The sequence below is a fragment of the Mycteria americana genome, chromosome 2, assembly GCF_035582795.1.
Source record: "Mycteria americana isolate JAX WOST 10 ecotype Jacksonville Zoo and Gardens chromosome 2, USCA_MyAme_1.0, whole genome shotgun sequence".
Lineage (NCBI taxonomy): Eukaryota > Metazoa > Chordata > Aves > Ciconiiformes > Ciconiidae > Mycteria > Mycteria americana.
The window spans coordinates 40555307-40574653 of NC_134366.1; the positions used below are offsets into that span (position 1 = coordinate 40555307).

General features: G+C 36.3%; 1 protein-coding gene across 4 annotated transcripts in view; it reads right to left on the bottom strand.

Annotated features, from left to right (window-relative positions):
- Positions 1–19347, bottom strand: part of TBC1D5 (TBC1 domain family member 5) — a 306295-nt gene that overhangs the window by 194486 nt on the left and 92462 nt on the right. For all 4 annotated transcript variants that reach the window (XM_075493115.1, XM_075493118.1, XM_075493116.1 and 1 more), the window contains one exon: positions 5557–5692. In XM_075493115.1, the coding sequence (XP_075349230.1) occupies positions 5557–5656 (100 nt within the window). In that variant the 5' untranslated portion in view covers positions 5657–5692. The remainder of the gene's footprint in view (positions 1–5556; positions 5693–19347) is intronic.

Below are 19347 nucleotides of genomic sequence, written 5' to 3' on the forward strand. Positions count from 1 at the left end.
CTGAAGGGTAAAACTCACCAATGAAGGACACAGGGATTTCTCAGGGCCTGGTGCAAAGCATAGCATGAAATCCCAAAGGCGTTAAGAACAATCACAACCCTCAGCATCTCCTGCTCCCAGTATAATGCAAAGAGGTTCTCTGTTTCAATCTTGTCTTTTTAATGAAAACACAAAGTAGCATGCATATTTAAGAGCACTCTTAAAAACACACAGCTATACTTCATGTACATGTTTCTCCCTGGAGAGAAGACTAAAGAACACACGCTGCATGACACACATGACGTCATACAATATACTACTGGAAAATATTTGACATGAAAGTAACAAGGCTTCAAGAAGTCACTATATTTGCATTCTCAATTGCTTTTACCTACGAATGTACTTCTCACACAGAGAAGTCTAGACCTCTGTGGTTGTTTCTTTTAAATGTAATCACGGAAATGATCTCTAAAAACAGAGACACATAAGCACCGTACAGGTCAATCTGCATTAGCATTGTCTCCCTGACTGAAGAGGGTTGTAAGGGCAAAAAACCCCAACTCAGAACACTAAATAGCTACTGACTGATTAGGAGATAATACAATTTTCTGACAGCAAAATTCACTTAACCCTGGAACTAATGTGAAAGGATGCACCCAACACCAAAATAGTGCCATGTGAATTACACTTAAGATTTGGGGAAATTATTTGATAGCACATGGGTCCTGTTAGGTCCAGAGAAGGTGGCATTTACTTTATTAATTCATTCTCCTCTGTTTTCTATATGTTTTCTGTATAACACTAATATAAACTAGGTATCTCAAACTACATGTAAGGTATAGTTCTACATGGTAATACTTCCTAGTGATCAGGGTTATGAGGTTAATACCAGAACAGCAAAATTCTCCAAAGACAAGCAATGGAAACACACAGAATATGGTCAAAATGGAAATATGAATGCTCTCTTACCGTCCCTCATATTTTTTCATGGCAGCCTTGAGAATCAGGAGGGATGCAATGGTAAGTAAGGTAAGTATGAGGTGGACAACTGATCTAGCTCAACTGGACTAATTTCAGTGACACACTCCAGTAGTTATCTTTGTCCTTCCAGCTACATCAGCCTTCTCTGTCCTCACCACCAACTATAGCCTTTAGATATGAAATATACCCCCCCAAACTCCAAATCCAAAACACTCAGACCCATTAAAGGTTTCCCCTTTTCTTCTATTAAGAACAAAGAACACATTACATTTTTCTGTGTGAAGTATGCTATTAAATAATAGCTTGTACACTAATTAACGCAAATGTAATTGTGAGAACACACTGACATTGTTAAAGTAAATTACCCAATTCGTTAATAGTTTCATTTCAAGTGACCTTAATTGTATTAATTGTGATATTGAGCAAATTAAATTGAAGAGTATTAAATGCATTGTTCCAGTCTGTCCTTAGAGGATCAACTTTCTCATTACATCAATGAAATGGGAATACTACCTACTATGCTCTTCAAAACTTGTCAGAATGTGGTGAATGCCATAACTTAGAGTAAAAATTTACAGCAGCTCAGAAACAGTTAACCTAGTTATCCCGTTTCAACGTAATATAAACCTCAAGCATTTGGAAATGAACAAAATAGTTTGTCAGATGCAATACACAGTGAGAAGGTAGAAAAGCAAAGTTTCTGAAATTTCTCTTCATATATTCAGAGCTTATAAAGTCTCTCCTGGAGACAAAAAAAGATAAGATTAATCAGTTTCTCTGCTAAAGATCCCTATTTCAGAGGGAATCATTCAATAATGTTGTTAGAATAAAATGAACTATATCATGAAGATTTTTAGAACAGAAAATGTAGCAAGATACTGTCAACTTACTAGAGTCAAAAGAAAACATTACAATGAACATATATGTACATGCATGTAAATTAAAATACAACCAGATCCAAAAGATATAATCAAAAATTAAAATTTCTTGAGAGAACTAAAATACTTAAAAATTTGAAGTATGAGATTGCAAAAGCGAGAATCCTTGCCACAAATTTCTTACCAACTATTAAAAATGCTACTTTAAAAAAGCATATATGAGTACATATATGCAATGCACATTCTTCTATCTTGAAAAAAAATCAGATACAAGGAAAATAACATAGGCCAAATCAACCATCAGAAAAAGACTGAAATACTACCTTATCTGCTTTTTTGGAATATTTTAAAGGGATAGAAAAATTGACTGTCAATTAGTTAACAGCCTATCCTGAACTTTGTAAACTTGCAAACAAGCACATTCTCATGACTCATCATAACTCAAGATTCAAAGTCCCTCAGTTACACAAAATTTGGAGTGCTGTGAACACCCAGATCTTTCTCCAAATGACACTTACCTCATCTGTTATGCTCCACTTTTATTTGTTCAGCTAGGTAATTGTCTCCTGCTTAGCATCTGCAACATTAAACCTCGCAGCTGTTCCTAGTGAACCATGTCTTATTCTTCTCAGGCCACTTCTCCAAAGTCTCGAGAATACTTTGAATTGTATGTCTGCCCTCCATTGTGCTAACAGCCCTGTCCCAAATAAACCATGTTTTCTCTCTATACCTTCACTGAGATTTTAATAAAAGCACTGAGTGCTACTAGACTCAGTCAACATATTTCTGGAATCCCATCCAATATATCCTTCCAAGCTGACAGCAAATGAACAAAAAGTAGTCTATGCATGCAGTTTTCCAATCAGCTATACTTAAGAGCAATCCACGTATTTCTAAAGTTTCTTTCATTTTATGAAAATGCCTTGTGAGCAAATTCCAAAACTCCAGCTGGACATGACACCTCCTGGTTCTCCATCAAGTTTTGGTATCAGTTGCACACACTAAAAATATAATACTTCATGTAGATTAATAAATCTGACTAGCTTAGTGATTAAGTATTTATTTTCAGCATCCTTATCAGTGACGTGCTTTATTTTTATTACCTCATCTCAGTGAAGACTTCTATCACTTTGCCTCCAAGTTAATACTTTAAGTATTCAGCACAGCTTCAAAAAACAATTCAGATGTCCTGATATTCCACAATATTGCATAGAACATCTCTGACTGATGGACCACCTCTCTTGCAAATTTCTACGATACATGATACAGAAGACTTGAAGATACAGATTTTCACCAAGTGATTCCGCATCATGCCTAAAACTTGAGGCCAAGTTGAAAAACCTTGTCTTGAAATACTTCTGTGAAGACAATGATGGACAGACTGCACGGACCGGAACAACTGTGTACTTTGATACTCAAAAACCTAACACCATCTAAGCATATGCTTTTTAAAAAATGAAATATTAAAAACGCAAAGACTTATTTTGGATATATAAAGTTTCAAATTAAAATGCAGTATGTGTTTCACAGTAAAAAAACCCATGAAGATGAAATGGATGCTTTATATAAAATATTTACATAGATAGAACATAAAAACTGTACCATAGTTGGTAACCTTTATGACTTGGGGAACCATGTATTTACATATCTTTATCTTCGCATGTGCGTATGTGTGTGTTGTGTATATATTTTTAACAGTTGACAGCTGTTTTAGAGCATACAGAGATGCCAAGCTGAATGAGGGTCTTGATTACTTCAAGATTAGCTATCTAAAGTTTCTATTCATTTTAAGTGTTGTTAGTGCGAAGAGTCATTAGTCACTTCCTTGTCTCATAGAACATCAGCATACATTTACATTGTTAATGAACATTTGGGGTAAATGAATTAATGGCACTTTTAAACATCAATTCAATACTAATAACTTTGTATGTCATAGAAATGTTAAGGTTGGGATAAAAATGAGAAACCTTTTCAGTCAAGGTAACTAATCGCTTCTGGGCACAATAAAGGGTAAAATTAATTTACAGTGGTTTTTTAACAGGGTAAAAATCTTGTTTTTTCTTGAAACAGAGTTGAGAGAATTACCAGTATTTTTTTTAAGGGAAAAAAACCAGAAAAAAATGCTTATCTTTTTCTTGATTGGGGAAGACTAGAAGCAAGCTACATTTCCGCCGGAAAATGGTTATTATTTTAGGTTATTGCAAAAGATTATTTTCAAGTTTCTAAAAATATGTAAAAAAAAGCATTTAGTTTACCAAACTAAAACGGCTCCATATTGTTAAGATGTCAAATATAATAGAGGAGGAACACTGACCTAGAAAAGCTATTTCATTTAATCATCAGGTTTTAAAATACTTCCCCCTAGATGTTCATTCTCATTTTCTAATACTGAAAAAGCTTTATAAACCAATGAAGAAAAAATGAAAAAAAAAAATTAGCTCAAAGGGACAATGAAGTTTTACCAATATATTTTAAAGCAAAACGTCAGCTTCTTATAAACTGAAGTAATAAACCTGACTAAGCAAAGCTTGACATAGCTTTTTCAATAAGCACTAGTAAACAGAAGTTTTATAGACAGATACACCCACACAGAGTAGTTCATCTGGGTGAGGGACTTAGGAAATGTGACAAAGTTGTTTCAACTCTGTTATTTAAAATATTTTTTTTATTTTGCCCTCCTGGTACAGTTGCGCCAGGGGAGCTTTAGATTCAATACTAGGAAAAATTTCTTCACTGAAAGGGTTATCAAGCATTGGAACAGGCTGCCTGGGGAAGTGGTTGAGTCACCATCCCTGGAGGTATTTAAAAGATGTGTAGGCATGGCACTTAGGGACTTGGTTTAGTGCTGGAGTTGGCAGTGTTAGGTTAATGGTTGGACTGGATGATCTTAAGGGTCTTCTCCAATCTAAATGATTCTGTGATTCTATGTGTTCAATGACTGGAAAATTACAGGTAGTTAAGGTGCCACTGTGTATAACTGAGTACTTGAGGAATGTTTTCATGACAAGGACGAGCTTTCTCGTTAAGCTTATCACTTTCTTCAAACCAACTATACTGTCAGTACTAGCAAATAAGTAGAAAAGACAAGCAACACAGACATGCATTGCATTATGCAAGCAGTTTGTTCTCACTGTTCATTAGAGCCCTCCAAATACTGCATTTAATTAATTTACTTTAGGTTACATAGTAATTTCTACCTTTAGAGCCTGTTCATTCTATCTCAACTTCCAGGGTTTTTTTTTTTTTCAAATAAGAATATGAGTGCTGAGTCAAACAAAAAAAAAGGAAAATCAGCCTTTTTATTTGCATAATCTCATCCAAAATAACATACTGAACTTTACGGCAGAATTTAAAAAAAGGAAAACAGAAAAAATCCCTAAAACCAAAGCAGTGTAAGAGCCCATGCTTGAGAAAGTAACACAAAGCCATACTGCATTTCAATATTCTTATGCTGAAGTCAGTGTTTGGTTTATGATTAAAAAAAGGATGACAGCACATTAAACATTTGGCTAATGTTTCTGTCTGTAATTGAAAGTTGACTTTTCGTGGTTTTCATTAGTGTCAGTGTTCTACACATACCCTGTGAAATGTTCTTTAAGTTGCCCTGTTCAACTTCATTGAGAGAATTACACAAATTATGACAGGTACAGTTATTGTGACACACTTATATAAGGTTTCTAGGTATAAAGTCAAAAAAGTACAGAAATACAAAACTCACCTTCCCCTGGCTTGTTCAAATAACTCTGCAAGGGATCAATGCCTATTTCTTGTTCCTCTGCTTGCAAAGGGTGACTGGTTTCAGACACAGAATGATACATATTGGCAATAGTAAATTCCAACTGAAGCGTATTTATCTGGAGGAAAAAGAGAAACATACACTTCAGTATTTCTTTAGCTATTTTTCAATCACAGATGTCAATACCAAAAATGCTCAAAACCTTTCCTTATTTTCCAGGCGTAACATCACCATTAGATGTTCAACAGCAGAACAATAGTGTTCCCATTCAAATGTTTTATTATTTGGAGTCCAAAAGAATTGTTGTAGAACCTCCAACTATCACACTGCAAGTAAAAGTCCAAGTGTGGTTTTGACAGACTGTAAAGTGAGGCAGGAGCCTCCTTCCTTCCTTTTTCCCAACTCATCTTGTAGTCTGATTTCAGGAAGAATTGATGCTAGTCCTTGGGGATGATGATGATTATAGAGCAAAGCTGAAGTGAGACCCATCATCATCATTCTTCTGGACTCAGGACCTCTTATCCTAGAAAAATTTCCTTTTAACCACTTCTTTTTTAGAAATCATAGGTCAAGTGTAAGATAACAGAGAGAGGGATGCAAACACATGCAAAAAGAGAGACTGAGATAATACTGACTGGCATGATGGTTGATTTCAGTTTCATCATGATTTGTATCAGCTTTCTAGAAAGACGGTGTTAAGGAAGCATTTGTAGAAACATAATCAGCTAGCTAGTGACTATTTACAAAGAAGCTCTTCCAAAAATGACGAGAAAGCACAAAACCGAAAACCCAGGAAGTAGGTTCATCATCACAGGCTGCTGCATGGCATTCACATCACTATCACGTAAGTTAACAAGAACTATGTTAGAAGTTCATATGAGGAGCGTTGGAAGCTAATATTGGCTGCAACGAATAAGAGGATGCCAATAAAAGGGTGAAAAGCAGATGGTGTTATGGTCAGAGCAGTAAGAAGGAAAAACGACCTTTCCAGTGCATTAACAGCACAAGAGTACATTTGTCAAGACGGCATTTTGGTCACCGTACAGCAATTTATTAACTTGCAACACAAAAGAATTGTGCCGGCCAAATAGGTTTGATTTGCCCAAGCACACTAAGTAGCTACCTACGACTGCCAGCTGAGTTTTAAATATCATGTACTGTAACTGCTTGGTTTCCAAGTACCATAACTTTCTAACTCCAATAAAATTGTATTTAAAAAGAAATATACAAAGACAAACAGAAAGAGGTATGCACCTACTCTTTCAGGATTGGTATATTATTGATTTGGAAAGCACTTCAACAAAGCTTTTCCTTTGGTTCTTACAAGGCATGGCATTGACCATACGTGCTTTACACCTTCAGTTTACTGTCAAAAAATGAAGGGGGACTGGGATTCTGAAGACCTTTCTAGTTTTATACACTATTCACCTGCTTCATTTTCCTACTAAGTTACGTGAAAAAAATATATACTAAATAATAAACAAAGCTAGTTGGGCCACTGTTAGGCATTTCCTTCAAACCAATGCACCCAGACTGTTTCCGAAAGGATGCTCTCTCAGCTGTATTCCCTGAGGGTTTTGCGTCCTTTATTTGCCTCGGCACCTGTGGCAGTACGGTGCTGAAATGATTGCACCATCATCTCACACTACTTTTTAGCTAGAAGAGAACATCTGAAGCTCTTTGGAACAAGAAGCCAGGAACTGAGGGAAGGTAGGACTGCCCGCCTTTGCACTGAACACCTTTATGTCAAATTATTACAATCATACAATCATATGATAAACCACACCACTAAAACACAGAATTGCCTTGAACAACTCTTTGTACTACCTCAACAAAACGTATTATGAATGCAAGTACACATCATGTGTTTCCTATGTAATTTATAAACCATAATCATGAAAAATGCATGAATGGTAACTTGGAGAAAAACGTTTATAAACTTGCTAGCCACTTAAATAACATTTCAATGTTTACCTGCAGTCTCATTGCTACATAATATAGACAGATTTTTGTAACTACTTGGTATCTTAAATAAATAAATGAAAACTTGAAATAATTTACTTAAAAAAAAAAACAACACAAAAAACAAGTTCACAGAAAGAGATGTTTTATAATTTTCTCCTGCTGGAATTTTAGTTGGTGCTCTTGTTCCCTTTGCTGTATCATTGTAATCACCTTTCTGTTGATTTTGTCTTCACAAAAATTACAAGCTTATTTCGAACTGTGCTGCCAGAATTTAACTTTTTATTTTTATGGTCCTTCAGACATCGCTACATGATCTGACCAAGAGACAACCCCAAGTGCCTTTCAAACTGAGAACCAGGCACAAAAATGACCTTATCAGCCTTTGTAGTTTTAGTAGCCACCACTTAGTTAAGACACAATATGCTTCAGACTGACATTGTCTTACATCCATAACATGGTATGAAATTAGCTCTAGTAATTTGGTCTTCTATATTCTCCTGTTCTGTATCCACCTTCTCTTTTTTGAAATACTCCCCAAATGCCATGCCTTTACAACATATAAGACCCATAATTTACTTTACAGATGGTTAGAGCAGTTTTAAACAACTGAATAGATTTACTTTTGATACTTGCACAGTGATTTAATCAGTTACTTGTGTTTGTTTACGGATACATTTGATTAGTGTTAAAAAAAACTATCACTACCTATTAGTCTTGTTACTCCTTAGTCCAAGCAATTTTCTTTACAGTTTTATACTTAAGTTCTTTTCAGCTCTTCTAACAAAGAGCAAAGAGAACTACTAAACAATTATTATTACACTTGGGATCTTATTCTGAGACAGATTAATTCTTTACAGGTTTGTGGTTGATTTGTAATGGCCTGTAACATATTGTTCATATTAAATAAGATGCAATTTAAAAAACATTCTCAATGTGAAACAATAAAAATGTTATAAAAATCTGAAATTCAATTATTAGATTTAATTACAAGACTTGATACTGGCTATCTAGTTAAACCCTAACATCTCAGTCAAAGCTAAAAGTGACTCTTTTATCTATTCCTGCTTTTTTTTTTTCCTCCAAAGATGACGGGCTAAAAAACCCAAAGACCAGACACCCTTCCCAGCACTGGGAGATCAACTATTCTTTAATATACATGAAAAAATAATTAAGGCTGCATATGAAACATTTATCTAGTTAGGGGAATGAAAAGAGACTCTAATCCACCCATAAGCCCAAGGAAAAGACAGGCATATAAACTCCTTGTCTGGTTACTCTCCTTAAGTACGTGAGCAGGGGGAGCCCTCGCACGCCACCGAGGACAGCATCACGGGTCTGCTCCTCACCGACCAACGCACGTGCAGTGAACTCAGTCTGCTCCCCAGTGAAGGCAGCTTGTCAGTACGTCTGTGACCTGTCAGCCCAGGTTCTCAATGGAGACCAAATAATCCCTCGAAAGATAGGCTTACGGACTCCAGCACAGAACTCCACTGGATATTAAAGGGACTCTGTGGAGATACTTGCTTATAAGCACATCATCCTCTCTCCCCATGACCTCCTCCATATTCCATAGGTGATAAAATACCAACCTGTTTCCACTAGGAAAAACTTAACTGATGTTTAGTAACATCTCCCTTACTGAAAACCTCTTTCTACACAGCAGGGATCAACTACTTGTTGTATTAGATAGTCTGATTTAACATGCCCATTCTAATTCAGAGAACTTTTCTTGTTCTCAGTGAGTATTTAGCTTTGAAGTCTGCTGCTGCCTTTTTAGACATGAGGAGGTTTGTGCACCTGAGAGTTTACAAATTTTTTGCCTTCTGTATTAGCTGCTCTAACACATGATATTATTTCTACCACCTCTTGCCATAAATTAGTCTTTCTTACATAGTCATGTCTTCAGGTACATGTCTTCATGAAGACTTCATGAAGTCATGCCTTCATCAGCACTGCCATTCTTCCTGTATACAAACCCGTGAGTTTGGAATGCTTAAAAAAAATGACATTTAAAACATTCAAAATGAAAACCACTTCTTCACCAGACTGTCAGTGGCAACAGCCTCAACTCAGCTATACTTCATCTGCCATTAATATGCATAAGTCATATCTATCTAGCCAGAAATACAAGACAAAGATATAAGTCTGAGATATGTTTCTATCATTAGCTGAACTGCCAATGAAGCACCAGTCACATCTGGACCAGAGTTGGGAAAAACATGGCAAAAATATGTATTACACAAACATAAAAGTATATCGCTATACCCAGAACTGTACAAAACAGCAGAGTCATCCATAATAAGATTATAATAAATGTCCATATAATAAACTGATTATAATGAATGTTCAGTTAGAAGATGAAAAGTTCAAAATAAAAACAAACTTTATAGAGTTATTTTAGCAGTGAGAGTATTCACCTCCGCGAGAGCAAGTGGCAAGACTACCCTAATTGCAAAAATTTTGACAAATTTAAAATCAGTATTTCATAAACAAAACATAGCACAGTTGAACATGAAAATTGTACCTTATTTCAAGTCATAAGACATTCATTTACCTATTCACTTGCAACAGATAGTGAATACAAATATTCAGTATTCAAAGGAGCAGTTTATGGATAACAAGCATTGTTTCAAAAATAGTTATTAAATTATTTCAATTAAAAAAAAAATAAAACACCTAGTCTAAAATGTTTCCCTTAATCATCAGTCTTTATATAGACTTTTTTGAATTATTTATTCAAACTACAAAACACACCAAAACATATCAAAATTAATGTTTAAGATGTGAAGAGTATTCACATCGTTTGGGCAAAATTAGAAACTACAATCAGTCTCACAAAGGATATTTTGAAGGTGTAACTGAGTCGGTGAAAAAGAATTAGGCAATTCTGAGCTTTTACAACATCCATTTCCCCTCTCTTCCCACCCCCAGTGGTGAAATGAAAGGAGCGGAATTGCAGGCTTGAGGAGGTACTTAGGACCAGGGCAGAATAACTGCACAAATTGCAGCACTTGCCCCGCTCTTGCTCTCTGACATCCTCTTACCCCCAAACGATCAAGCAAAAAAGCAAAACATTTTATGCTTCAAGAAAGGAAAAAGAGAACCCACTAACATTGAGGAAGAAGCTGAATAACACTGTTTAATCGTGGATAAGCTAAAAGTACAAAACAGTTTATATCAGTACCAGCGAAGCTTCCAGAATATGACATTTCTGAAAACTACTGAAGCGTACCAAAGTATTTAAATAATACTTTACATTCATTCTATTAGACTGTATCAACCACCTTCTCCAAATTATCTTTGGGCCTTTATTTCATGCCATATAGCAAAGTTTACCATTTTAATTACTTAAATTGATGACAAGTAGAGGAAATACTTGTTTAGCTAAGTGATAAATTAGCTGCCCTGTGAAGTCAAATTGATTAAAACGACCTGACTAAAAGCAAATGTCTGATGTGGTAATGGTCTTATGCATGTTTTGTTAAGTTTGACAGCATCATGTTATGAGGGTTCACAACTCTGCCCCTCATTTGCAGTTTATGAAGTAATCAAGCATGTTAGCACACAGAAGTGAGGATTCTCCAGAATGTGAAAACATTTTAAAGTAGATAAGGAATTAAGTATTAGGAGAATAAACATGCATTGTGTTTGTTTAAAGCAATGAAGTACAGATGACTTGCAAATAATCTAGAAACAGTTCCAGACCCTGGGTTTTCTTTCACTGGCCAAATCTCCTGGGCCTTAAATTATTCCTCCTAAACTAGGAAAGAGAAAAAAAACCCAACTCATCCTTTCTCTGAATAGAGGGCTGAGTAGAAGAGTCCTGAGCATGAACTTTGGTAAACGAGGATCATTTGGTATATTTCAAGCTGGATACTTTCCACTAAGACAGTCATAAATAGGCATTTTTGAAAATTTTGTTCCAACCTGTAATACTCACTGCTTTACTCTTTGATTTTTACTCAGGCCACATGGACCACCTATCTCACAGCACTGAGCTCTTCTGCTCTCCATCACTTGAGCCCTTTACTACCACCACCTCCATTTAAATACAGAAGATAGTTCAAGTGCCTCCAAAAAAACCAAAAACCCCCACAAAAACCCACCAAACCCAAACAACCCCCTCTCCACACACCCATCAGTTTAAAACTAGCTAAGGTTTCTACTCAGCCACTTCCACAGGTTACTACCACCCACTGCCTTAGGAGGAACACTTACTAACTCAGAAGAACAGTGCACAACTTGACAAACTTTGGATAGCATAAAGCAAGTCTGTTTTCTTTTATAAAATGTATCAGATTATGTATCATTAAAATAGAATGATGCAAACATAAAAATGGACTGACATGGTAGAGCAGATTAACATCAACATCAGCTAGGGTTCGGAACAAAACAAACAAGATCATGCCACTGATGGACAGGTTAACAGCCAGTGAGTCTGATGATCATGAAATGCAATTAATTTTGTCCCATTTAATAACATTTCCTGCATTTTAACTTCTGCCTGTCTGATCTTTAATACAAAAACAGAGTTACATTGGACTTTAAATAAGTTAATTAAGTATTAAAATCAATCATGTGAAAGTCTTAATATTTAATATTGTTAGATTGTATATCAAAGTGGTTTTATTATTTATTTACTCCAAACCTTTCCAGAATACTACATGTGGCAACAGGGGGTCTGTATCTCACAAGATAAATGCATTTACAATGCCAAATAAATTATATATAAAAGCATTTGTCTTAATACATGTCATTCAATATTAAATATCACCCATTGGTACCACCCTGAAACCCTAATCCATTTTTACCAACCGCACATTTGTATTATTCAAATGTTGTCTATTAAATAGTTGTCTCAAGAGCCACAGTAAAGGAATACATACCTAAGAACAATTATCATAGGAGCTCTAAAGCACTGTCTACAGATTTAACCCTACAACTTTCATGTCTTACCAGTACTTAAACATGCAAAGTATAAATTCAGTAGTGAATTAAAATGTCAGGGATAAGAAACAAGACAAATAGCCTGGGACCATGACAATGTATTCTCTTGGTAATTCAAATGATAGCTAAAAACTTTTTTATGCTAGAGGTTAAAAAAACCAAACCAAAACAAAACCCACAAAACTTTATAATGAGTAAACACTTTATATTCTGTTAATTTGGAAGACAAGAAATCTTCCACATACTTGTTACAAGCAGGGAACTAGTTCAAGCAGTTGCTAGCTTACAGTTTTCTTGAGGTTACATGATTCTGTAAGATACGTTAGTTTGACTAGGGAAGAAAAACTTGAACAAAGCAGAGAGGATCGAAATCCTTATGTAATGTTGACCACTATATTCAATACCCATAGTCCCCTACCAACTTTGTTAACAATGGTTCCCAAGGTCTAACGCTATGAATAGTGACATTTGACATTTATGGTGAAGCAATTTCTCTCTTCTGCATTGGAAATGGTGACAATGAAAGTATAAACAGCATCAACTATCTTAAATTCCCAATCCTACAGTTATGTGTTCAGTATGGACTCATCTCAAAAAAAAACCCAACCAAACCAAAAACCCCCACTATAGCCAAAGCCACTCTCAAAAAAACCAAACCACCCCACTCCCCCAAAAAAAAACCTCAAAAGAACAACAACAACAACAAAACACAACCACCCAAAATCCAGCCCCACACCCTCATCACAAAACTATTTTTAATGCAGGCTTATGTGACAGCTCCACAATGAGGCTGTTAAGAGAACACAACTTTGGTCTAACATTGATTTCAAACAAGAAGTACCATCCAAAGTCAACAGCTAAACGTAGCCCCTGCCCTGAACACTCCTCCCACACCCAGGATCTAGCAGTTTAGCAGCAGATGTGAAACTGATGTATCACCGTGTTTTTACTATATTTCCTTACAGGAAAGGATAAGGAAGGGATAACTGACTCAGATAGAGAAAGGTTCCTCCAAGAGGTGAAGGGGAGGTGGCATGGCAGGGTTTGGTTTCTCTGGTCGGAGTGCTGCTCCAAGGAACAGCTCAGCCGCGGTGGTAGAGCTGTAATGAAGAAGTGGAACAGCATCTCTGAAAACAGGTTTTTTGGCCTTTTGAGGAGTTTTATATGGCAGAATTTTTAAGGAACCAATGACTAAATCCTGCAAGCATGTACAAATAACAGTGTTCCTGACAGTAGCTACAGCTATGGGTGATGCAATTATTTAGAAAAGAATCCTTGAAGGGTAAAGAAGAGGCAGTATCCCAATCCTCCAACACAGTAGCAGTCAGTTTACTAACAGCAGTAATATAGGGAATAAACAAGAGGAACTGGTAGTCCTCACACATGAGCAAAGTTATAACTTAATTGGCAAGACAAGTAAGATGTGATGAAATAAATCACATTACTAGAATAGTAATAGAGGAGTATTATTTACTCAGAAAGAATACGTCAGTCAAAAGAGTGAGAGTGCTGCCTTGTAAACAGAGGTTACCTGCACTTACTCTGAAATCGAGAAAGTAGGAGAAGGTTGCAAACTGGGATAATAAAAGATGGTGAGAGAGAAGACTACAATACTCACAGAAGACATACGTTGGAAAAGGTATGTAGCTGGACACTGGATGTCCAGTAAGTTCTTGGAATATATGGATGAAAGGGAATTTTTATTTAATTGGTTTGCAGTTTGTTTTAAAGTAGGAGGAGGAAAAAGCAGACAGGTAGGTTTACCGGATTAAATAGCTAGATTCTAAGCCACAAGTACAAATCAGCTCAAACCAGAAAGATGAAAAGCTCAAATGAAAGTGGTCTTACCAGGACAAATTTCATGATTCTTAGGAAAGGAAGGAGGCGAAAAACCACTATAATAAAAGGAACAAGATTTCAACAAAGCAAGTTTCAATTTTTAGGCAAGAAACACAACTGGAAAAAGGAATTCAGGTAAGTTGGCTAACTCTAGAGAGCTCTCATATTATATGTAGGCTATCCTGATGCAGAGGAGGGACAGAAAAGGCAATGACATGAACTTGGCTAAACCGCAGACTTCAATGAACCAAAGTGTAAGGAAGAAGCACTCAAAGTAAAAATTAGGTCATATAATCCTGGTTGAGTATAAGTAAGCACAAAGTTACAGGGTCAAATCAGAAAGGCAAAGAACAAGTAAGATGCAATTAACAAGAACACCAGGAACAAGAAGAGAACATTATGTATCATGTAAGGATACACATATGCACACACTAGTAGGTAGAACAGAACAATGAAAAGATTTGATCTGCTGTTTAAAGGAAAGGGAGAGTTATCAAAGATGACAAGGGAGATGAAGTGTTTTCTGCTTCACTCTTTGCTGAGATTCAGTTGCAAATCAGATGGCTAACACATATAGCACCATTTGAACAATATGTGGGTTTGCTTAGAGAAAGAAAATATTAGAGAACTAGGTAAACCAGTTCTTTTCAAATCATCACGTACAACTCAGTTTAAGGTAATTTCATGCTGTAGTTTTGACTTAATTGATACTGTTGTCAAAGCAGGTAGTCCCATCCTTCTCCTTCTCCCCCTGACTGATCACTGTTACCCCTGTGCCACTTTCCCACTACCGGCACAAGCATCTACATGGAACCAGGTCAGTCAGCTCATCGGGGTTGAAGCTATCCTGCCAAAAGAGTAAATTTTAACCAAGACCAGTTAAGACCTTGCACTTGGTTAGAATAATCAACTACAAAAATACAAGATGAAGAGCAACTAGTTATGAAGCAGTTGTGAGGGAAAGGATATGGCAAGTGGACCGTAATTTGAAAGCAAGTCAACAATATCATGTTACTTCAAAATAGCCAAAACAAGTTGATAAAAATGAGATGTGTAAATCTCCTCCCATCATCTGGTAAGGCCTTAGCCGCAATAGTGTATCCATCTTTAGACAGATAGCACAGAGGGACAATAACCAGTCCATAACTCTGCTACAGTCCAGAGAAGAGCAACAAGACCAATTAAGAGCCTAGAAACTATAATCTACACCGTAAGAGTGAAAGAAACTGAACGTTTTACTTTAGTGAAAGGAAGATGGGAGGGAAGGAAAGGAAAAATGCAGTAAGACTTCAAATCTTCACATCATTCAACTATGAAGCTACTCCCTTTTCTTACAGTAATCCAAAAGTGCTGAAAACTCTATTCATATTAAAACTATTCAAACAATTGGAAACGCATTAAATGGAAGAAATCCCTTGTTTATTTTATTTTAGAATATATTTTATCTACCTGGTTACAAACCAATTCAACATAATTTAAGTTAAAGCTTTGTCCTTCCAAAGATAGTTAAGAAATTAAAGAAGTTTACTGCTGTTTATGGTATGGAAATAACTGCTTTTAAGTATTTAAGAGTTTTACTTTGAGGAACACATAGGCACCATGCTATGCTACACACTTTATGTTTTAGTAATACATGTGTAACTCAAAGGGCCAAAGAATGTCAAGACTGAAAGAAATCATCAAAACAGTGAACTGGAAAAAATGGCAGCTTAGCCTGCAGCCTTACCCAAAATGATAGTAACTAGCTTAGACACTAAAAGTGTATTCAATGAAATAAGTTTCTAGGATATCACAGCTTTAAAGTAGTAAGCAATTAATCTAGGATTCAGCCTTTATTCTTTCACTATTTTTAGAAAACAGTTTCCTACAGGGGTTGACAGAATTTTTATAGCAACACCAGCATGTTCATGCACACACAGAGGCATTTACATCAAATACTTCTCTTCTAGTTTTCTCTTCTAGATATGCAGACGCTAAAGCAGCATGGTCTCATGCTAAGGTACAAAGAAAGTTGGTGTGAGCCCCATTTGCTAAGGAAAAAGGAATTTCAAAGGAAAGGCACTTTCCTTTGGCACTTTCGAAGGAACAGAGAGAGACAGAATGTTCCGTATCTTAAAATGAAGTTTCTACATAATGTGAAGAACCATAACCCATGTTCACCTATGCGATTCAATCCTTATGAGTGAATTCAAATGGGCACAGTTGCAGAGGAAAACCGGGTGCAAGAAAAAAGCAAAGACAAGGTGCTATAATTCAGCTGCAGTGCAATGAATGCAAATTGCAAGGCTTTCCCATTACTTCTGCCAATGGGAGCAGTGGCTTACTTGAGCATGTCTAAAAGCCATACTCAGAGGAAAAAAACTTCAGAGTACGGCTACCCCTGGTAAAAACTATGCTGAAGTTTCCCATGAATGCTCCCTCTCACACCCAAATGCTCAGTTTCAAGACATACTCTATGCAAGGCACAGTATTCATGTCATGTACTGCCTGCTCACATTGCTTTTCAGCCTTGCCACATCAGGAGTAACAGAAGCAGGGTGCTTAGGAGCCACTCTAGGGGCTCATTATTTTTGTAGAATATTTATTCATACCTAGGATGTGGTGAATTTCAAACAGCAGTACCTAAATAAAATAAAATAAAATAAAATGCCTCAAGCAAAGGAACCCCCTAACACTTGGAAACACAAGGTATAGATGAAACTTGCTAACCTTAGCAGGTAGTTGACTGCATGAAAACACTCTATACCAAGATATCACTACCGCTATGAGCAAGATTTTACTCTTGTTTTTTTTTAGTAGGAACGTACCACTGTATTCCATGCTACTAAAAAGATGACAAGGCAGGCTTTTCCTTTTGTAGACAGTGAACTCTGCTGCTCAGCACATCCTGCTGCATCTCTTCTGTTTCTGGTGTTCAGGAACCCTTAGTACTAATTCCTGCCAAGGTTAGTAATATTGTAAAAGGGAGAAAATTATAGTGCAATACTCTTCCTTCTTTAATAATGTGATCTCTTAATACAGTGTTATCTGTTACTACCTATTTTCTTATCCCTCCCCACTCTCAGATTTTCCATTCAAATTTTTGAGCAGCTGGATGAAATGTTCTACACCTTCCTGTACATGCACATCAAACTGTCAAGGGAACAAGTGGTCTTGCTGAAGTCTTCAGACTCAGAGAAGCTAGGCAGGCAAAGCCACTGTAGCATAATGATTTCTATAATGCACTGTTACTGAGAGACATTTATTCCTCCTAAAATATTTTCTGGGCAGTCCCTGCTCCTTGCCAGAGCGTGTAAAACACAGGCATAGAAGTCAGCAGTACGAGCAGCATGGTACATCAAACACACATGGGCTGTACCACCTTGAAACCTGAAATCGATGCAGGTCTTAAACAACAAGTAGGAAAGTAGTACTTTTGCAAGGTTACAGAGGAACAAAAGTCTGGCTATTAAAAAAAAAAATTAATTCTGCAGAACTTCAGAAATGTACCCTAAAATTTACAGTAACAGGAAGAATCCATAACATAAATTAATTCAGAAATAAGGATAAAATACACTGTTTAAAGGGGAAAATATTAATAAAAGTGAGTTGCATTTTATGAGTTAAAAGGGCTTTTTGGTTTGGCAGTAAATTTGTCTTACCAGAAACATCTGTCACAAATAAGTTCTATTTTCTTTACCCTAAGTCCTGGGTTTATTTTGCTTTAGAAGTGGGTCAGCTCACACCATGCAGCAAGAAGCAAAAGCCTAGTTTTGCATGACATTCTTAGACAATGCATAAATAGCAGGGCAAGGTCTTAGACAAGACCAGAAGTAGTAGGCTAAGGGATCAGTTGCCCTGAGAATCGTATATGCTCTTCTGCTCTGGGGAATGAGAGCAGAACAACAGGCAGATTCTCTAAAGCTTTTTGATTTTTAATAGGTAATCAATAGATTGACGGCTCCTAAATATGTTAGGCTTAGTTGAGTGCTGTCTCTAACTCAGCAACCACTATGGCATGACTGAATCACGCAGTGTTGTCCGAATACCCAGTTTTGTTGTATGAAACCAACAAAAAGGAAATGGAATTCCCACAAAACAGTGAACAGTTTGAAGAATTGTACTGGAACAACAGCTGTCATTATACTTTACAGAAAGCTTGCAACACCTTTGAGGCTAAGCTTTTTAAGCCCATTTTATTAAAAAAACATAAGATGTAAACAAGATATGGTTAGAAACCTCCTTGATTAAATTTTTCCTATTGTTTTTAGAAAGCCTTTGCAGACAGTATTCTAGTCTGTGTTAGATGGTCCAGTACGACTTTTTAAAGAATATTTAACATACAAATCATATTAACATTAACACTCTGAATCCTCCTGGACAAAATAGCCCTTTTCAAATAGTTCTTTCCAACTCTTTTTTTTTTTTTTTTTCTGTCCTTCTGACTGATTTTATTATTTTCCTTCTCTCTAAACACATGAAATATCAATTTGCAAAAAGGTAGCTTTCAGATTTCTTCTCCTGCTGCAGACTGTATGATCTCATTCTTAAACTGGTCACATGCAAAAGCCTATTAAAAAAATGTTCTTTTTGCTATGTTGTTGCATTTCTGGTAATAGTTGAGGTAGAGAAGTGATCTACCAGTGACCAGGCTATGGACCACGTAGCATATTAAGAAGAATGAAATGAGAATTTTTAACTCAATCCAGAAGTAAATGGAAAGAAACCAAGCATATAGAATATAGGTAGTGATCTGTTCCCACTTTTGTTTCTTACTTAATAGTAAAGCTGTGCATCTTGGGGCACCTAAAATTAGTAGTTACTTTTGAAATTTTGGTCTGTCATGCATTATTCATCTTCCTTTTTTTCCTAAAAGGAAGACATAAGATGGCAGCAGCAGGTGTTCTTAGCTTCCTGATGGAAAAGGAGGAAAAAGTTGACCAAGGGGATAGATCTTTCTTCAAAGGAGAGGTGACAGACAGAGATTGCCTAGCTGAGATGACTATTCTCTGTCAAACACATATTGCAATTGCACCTGTTGCC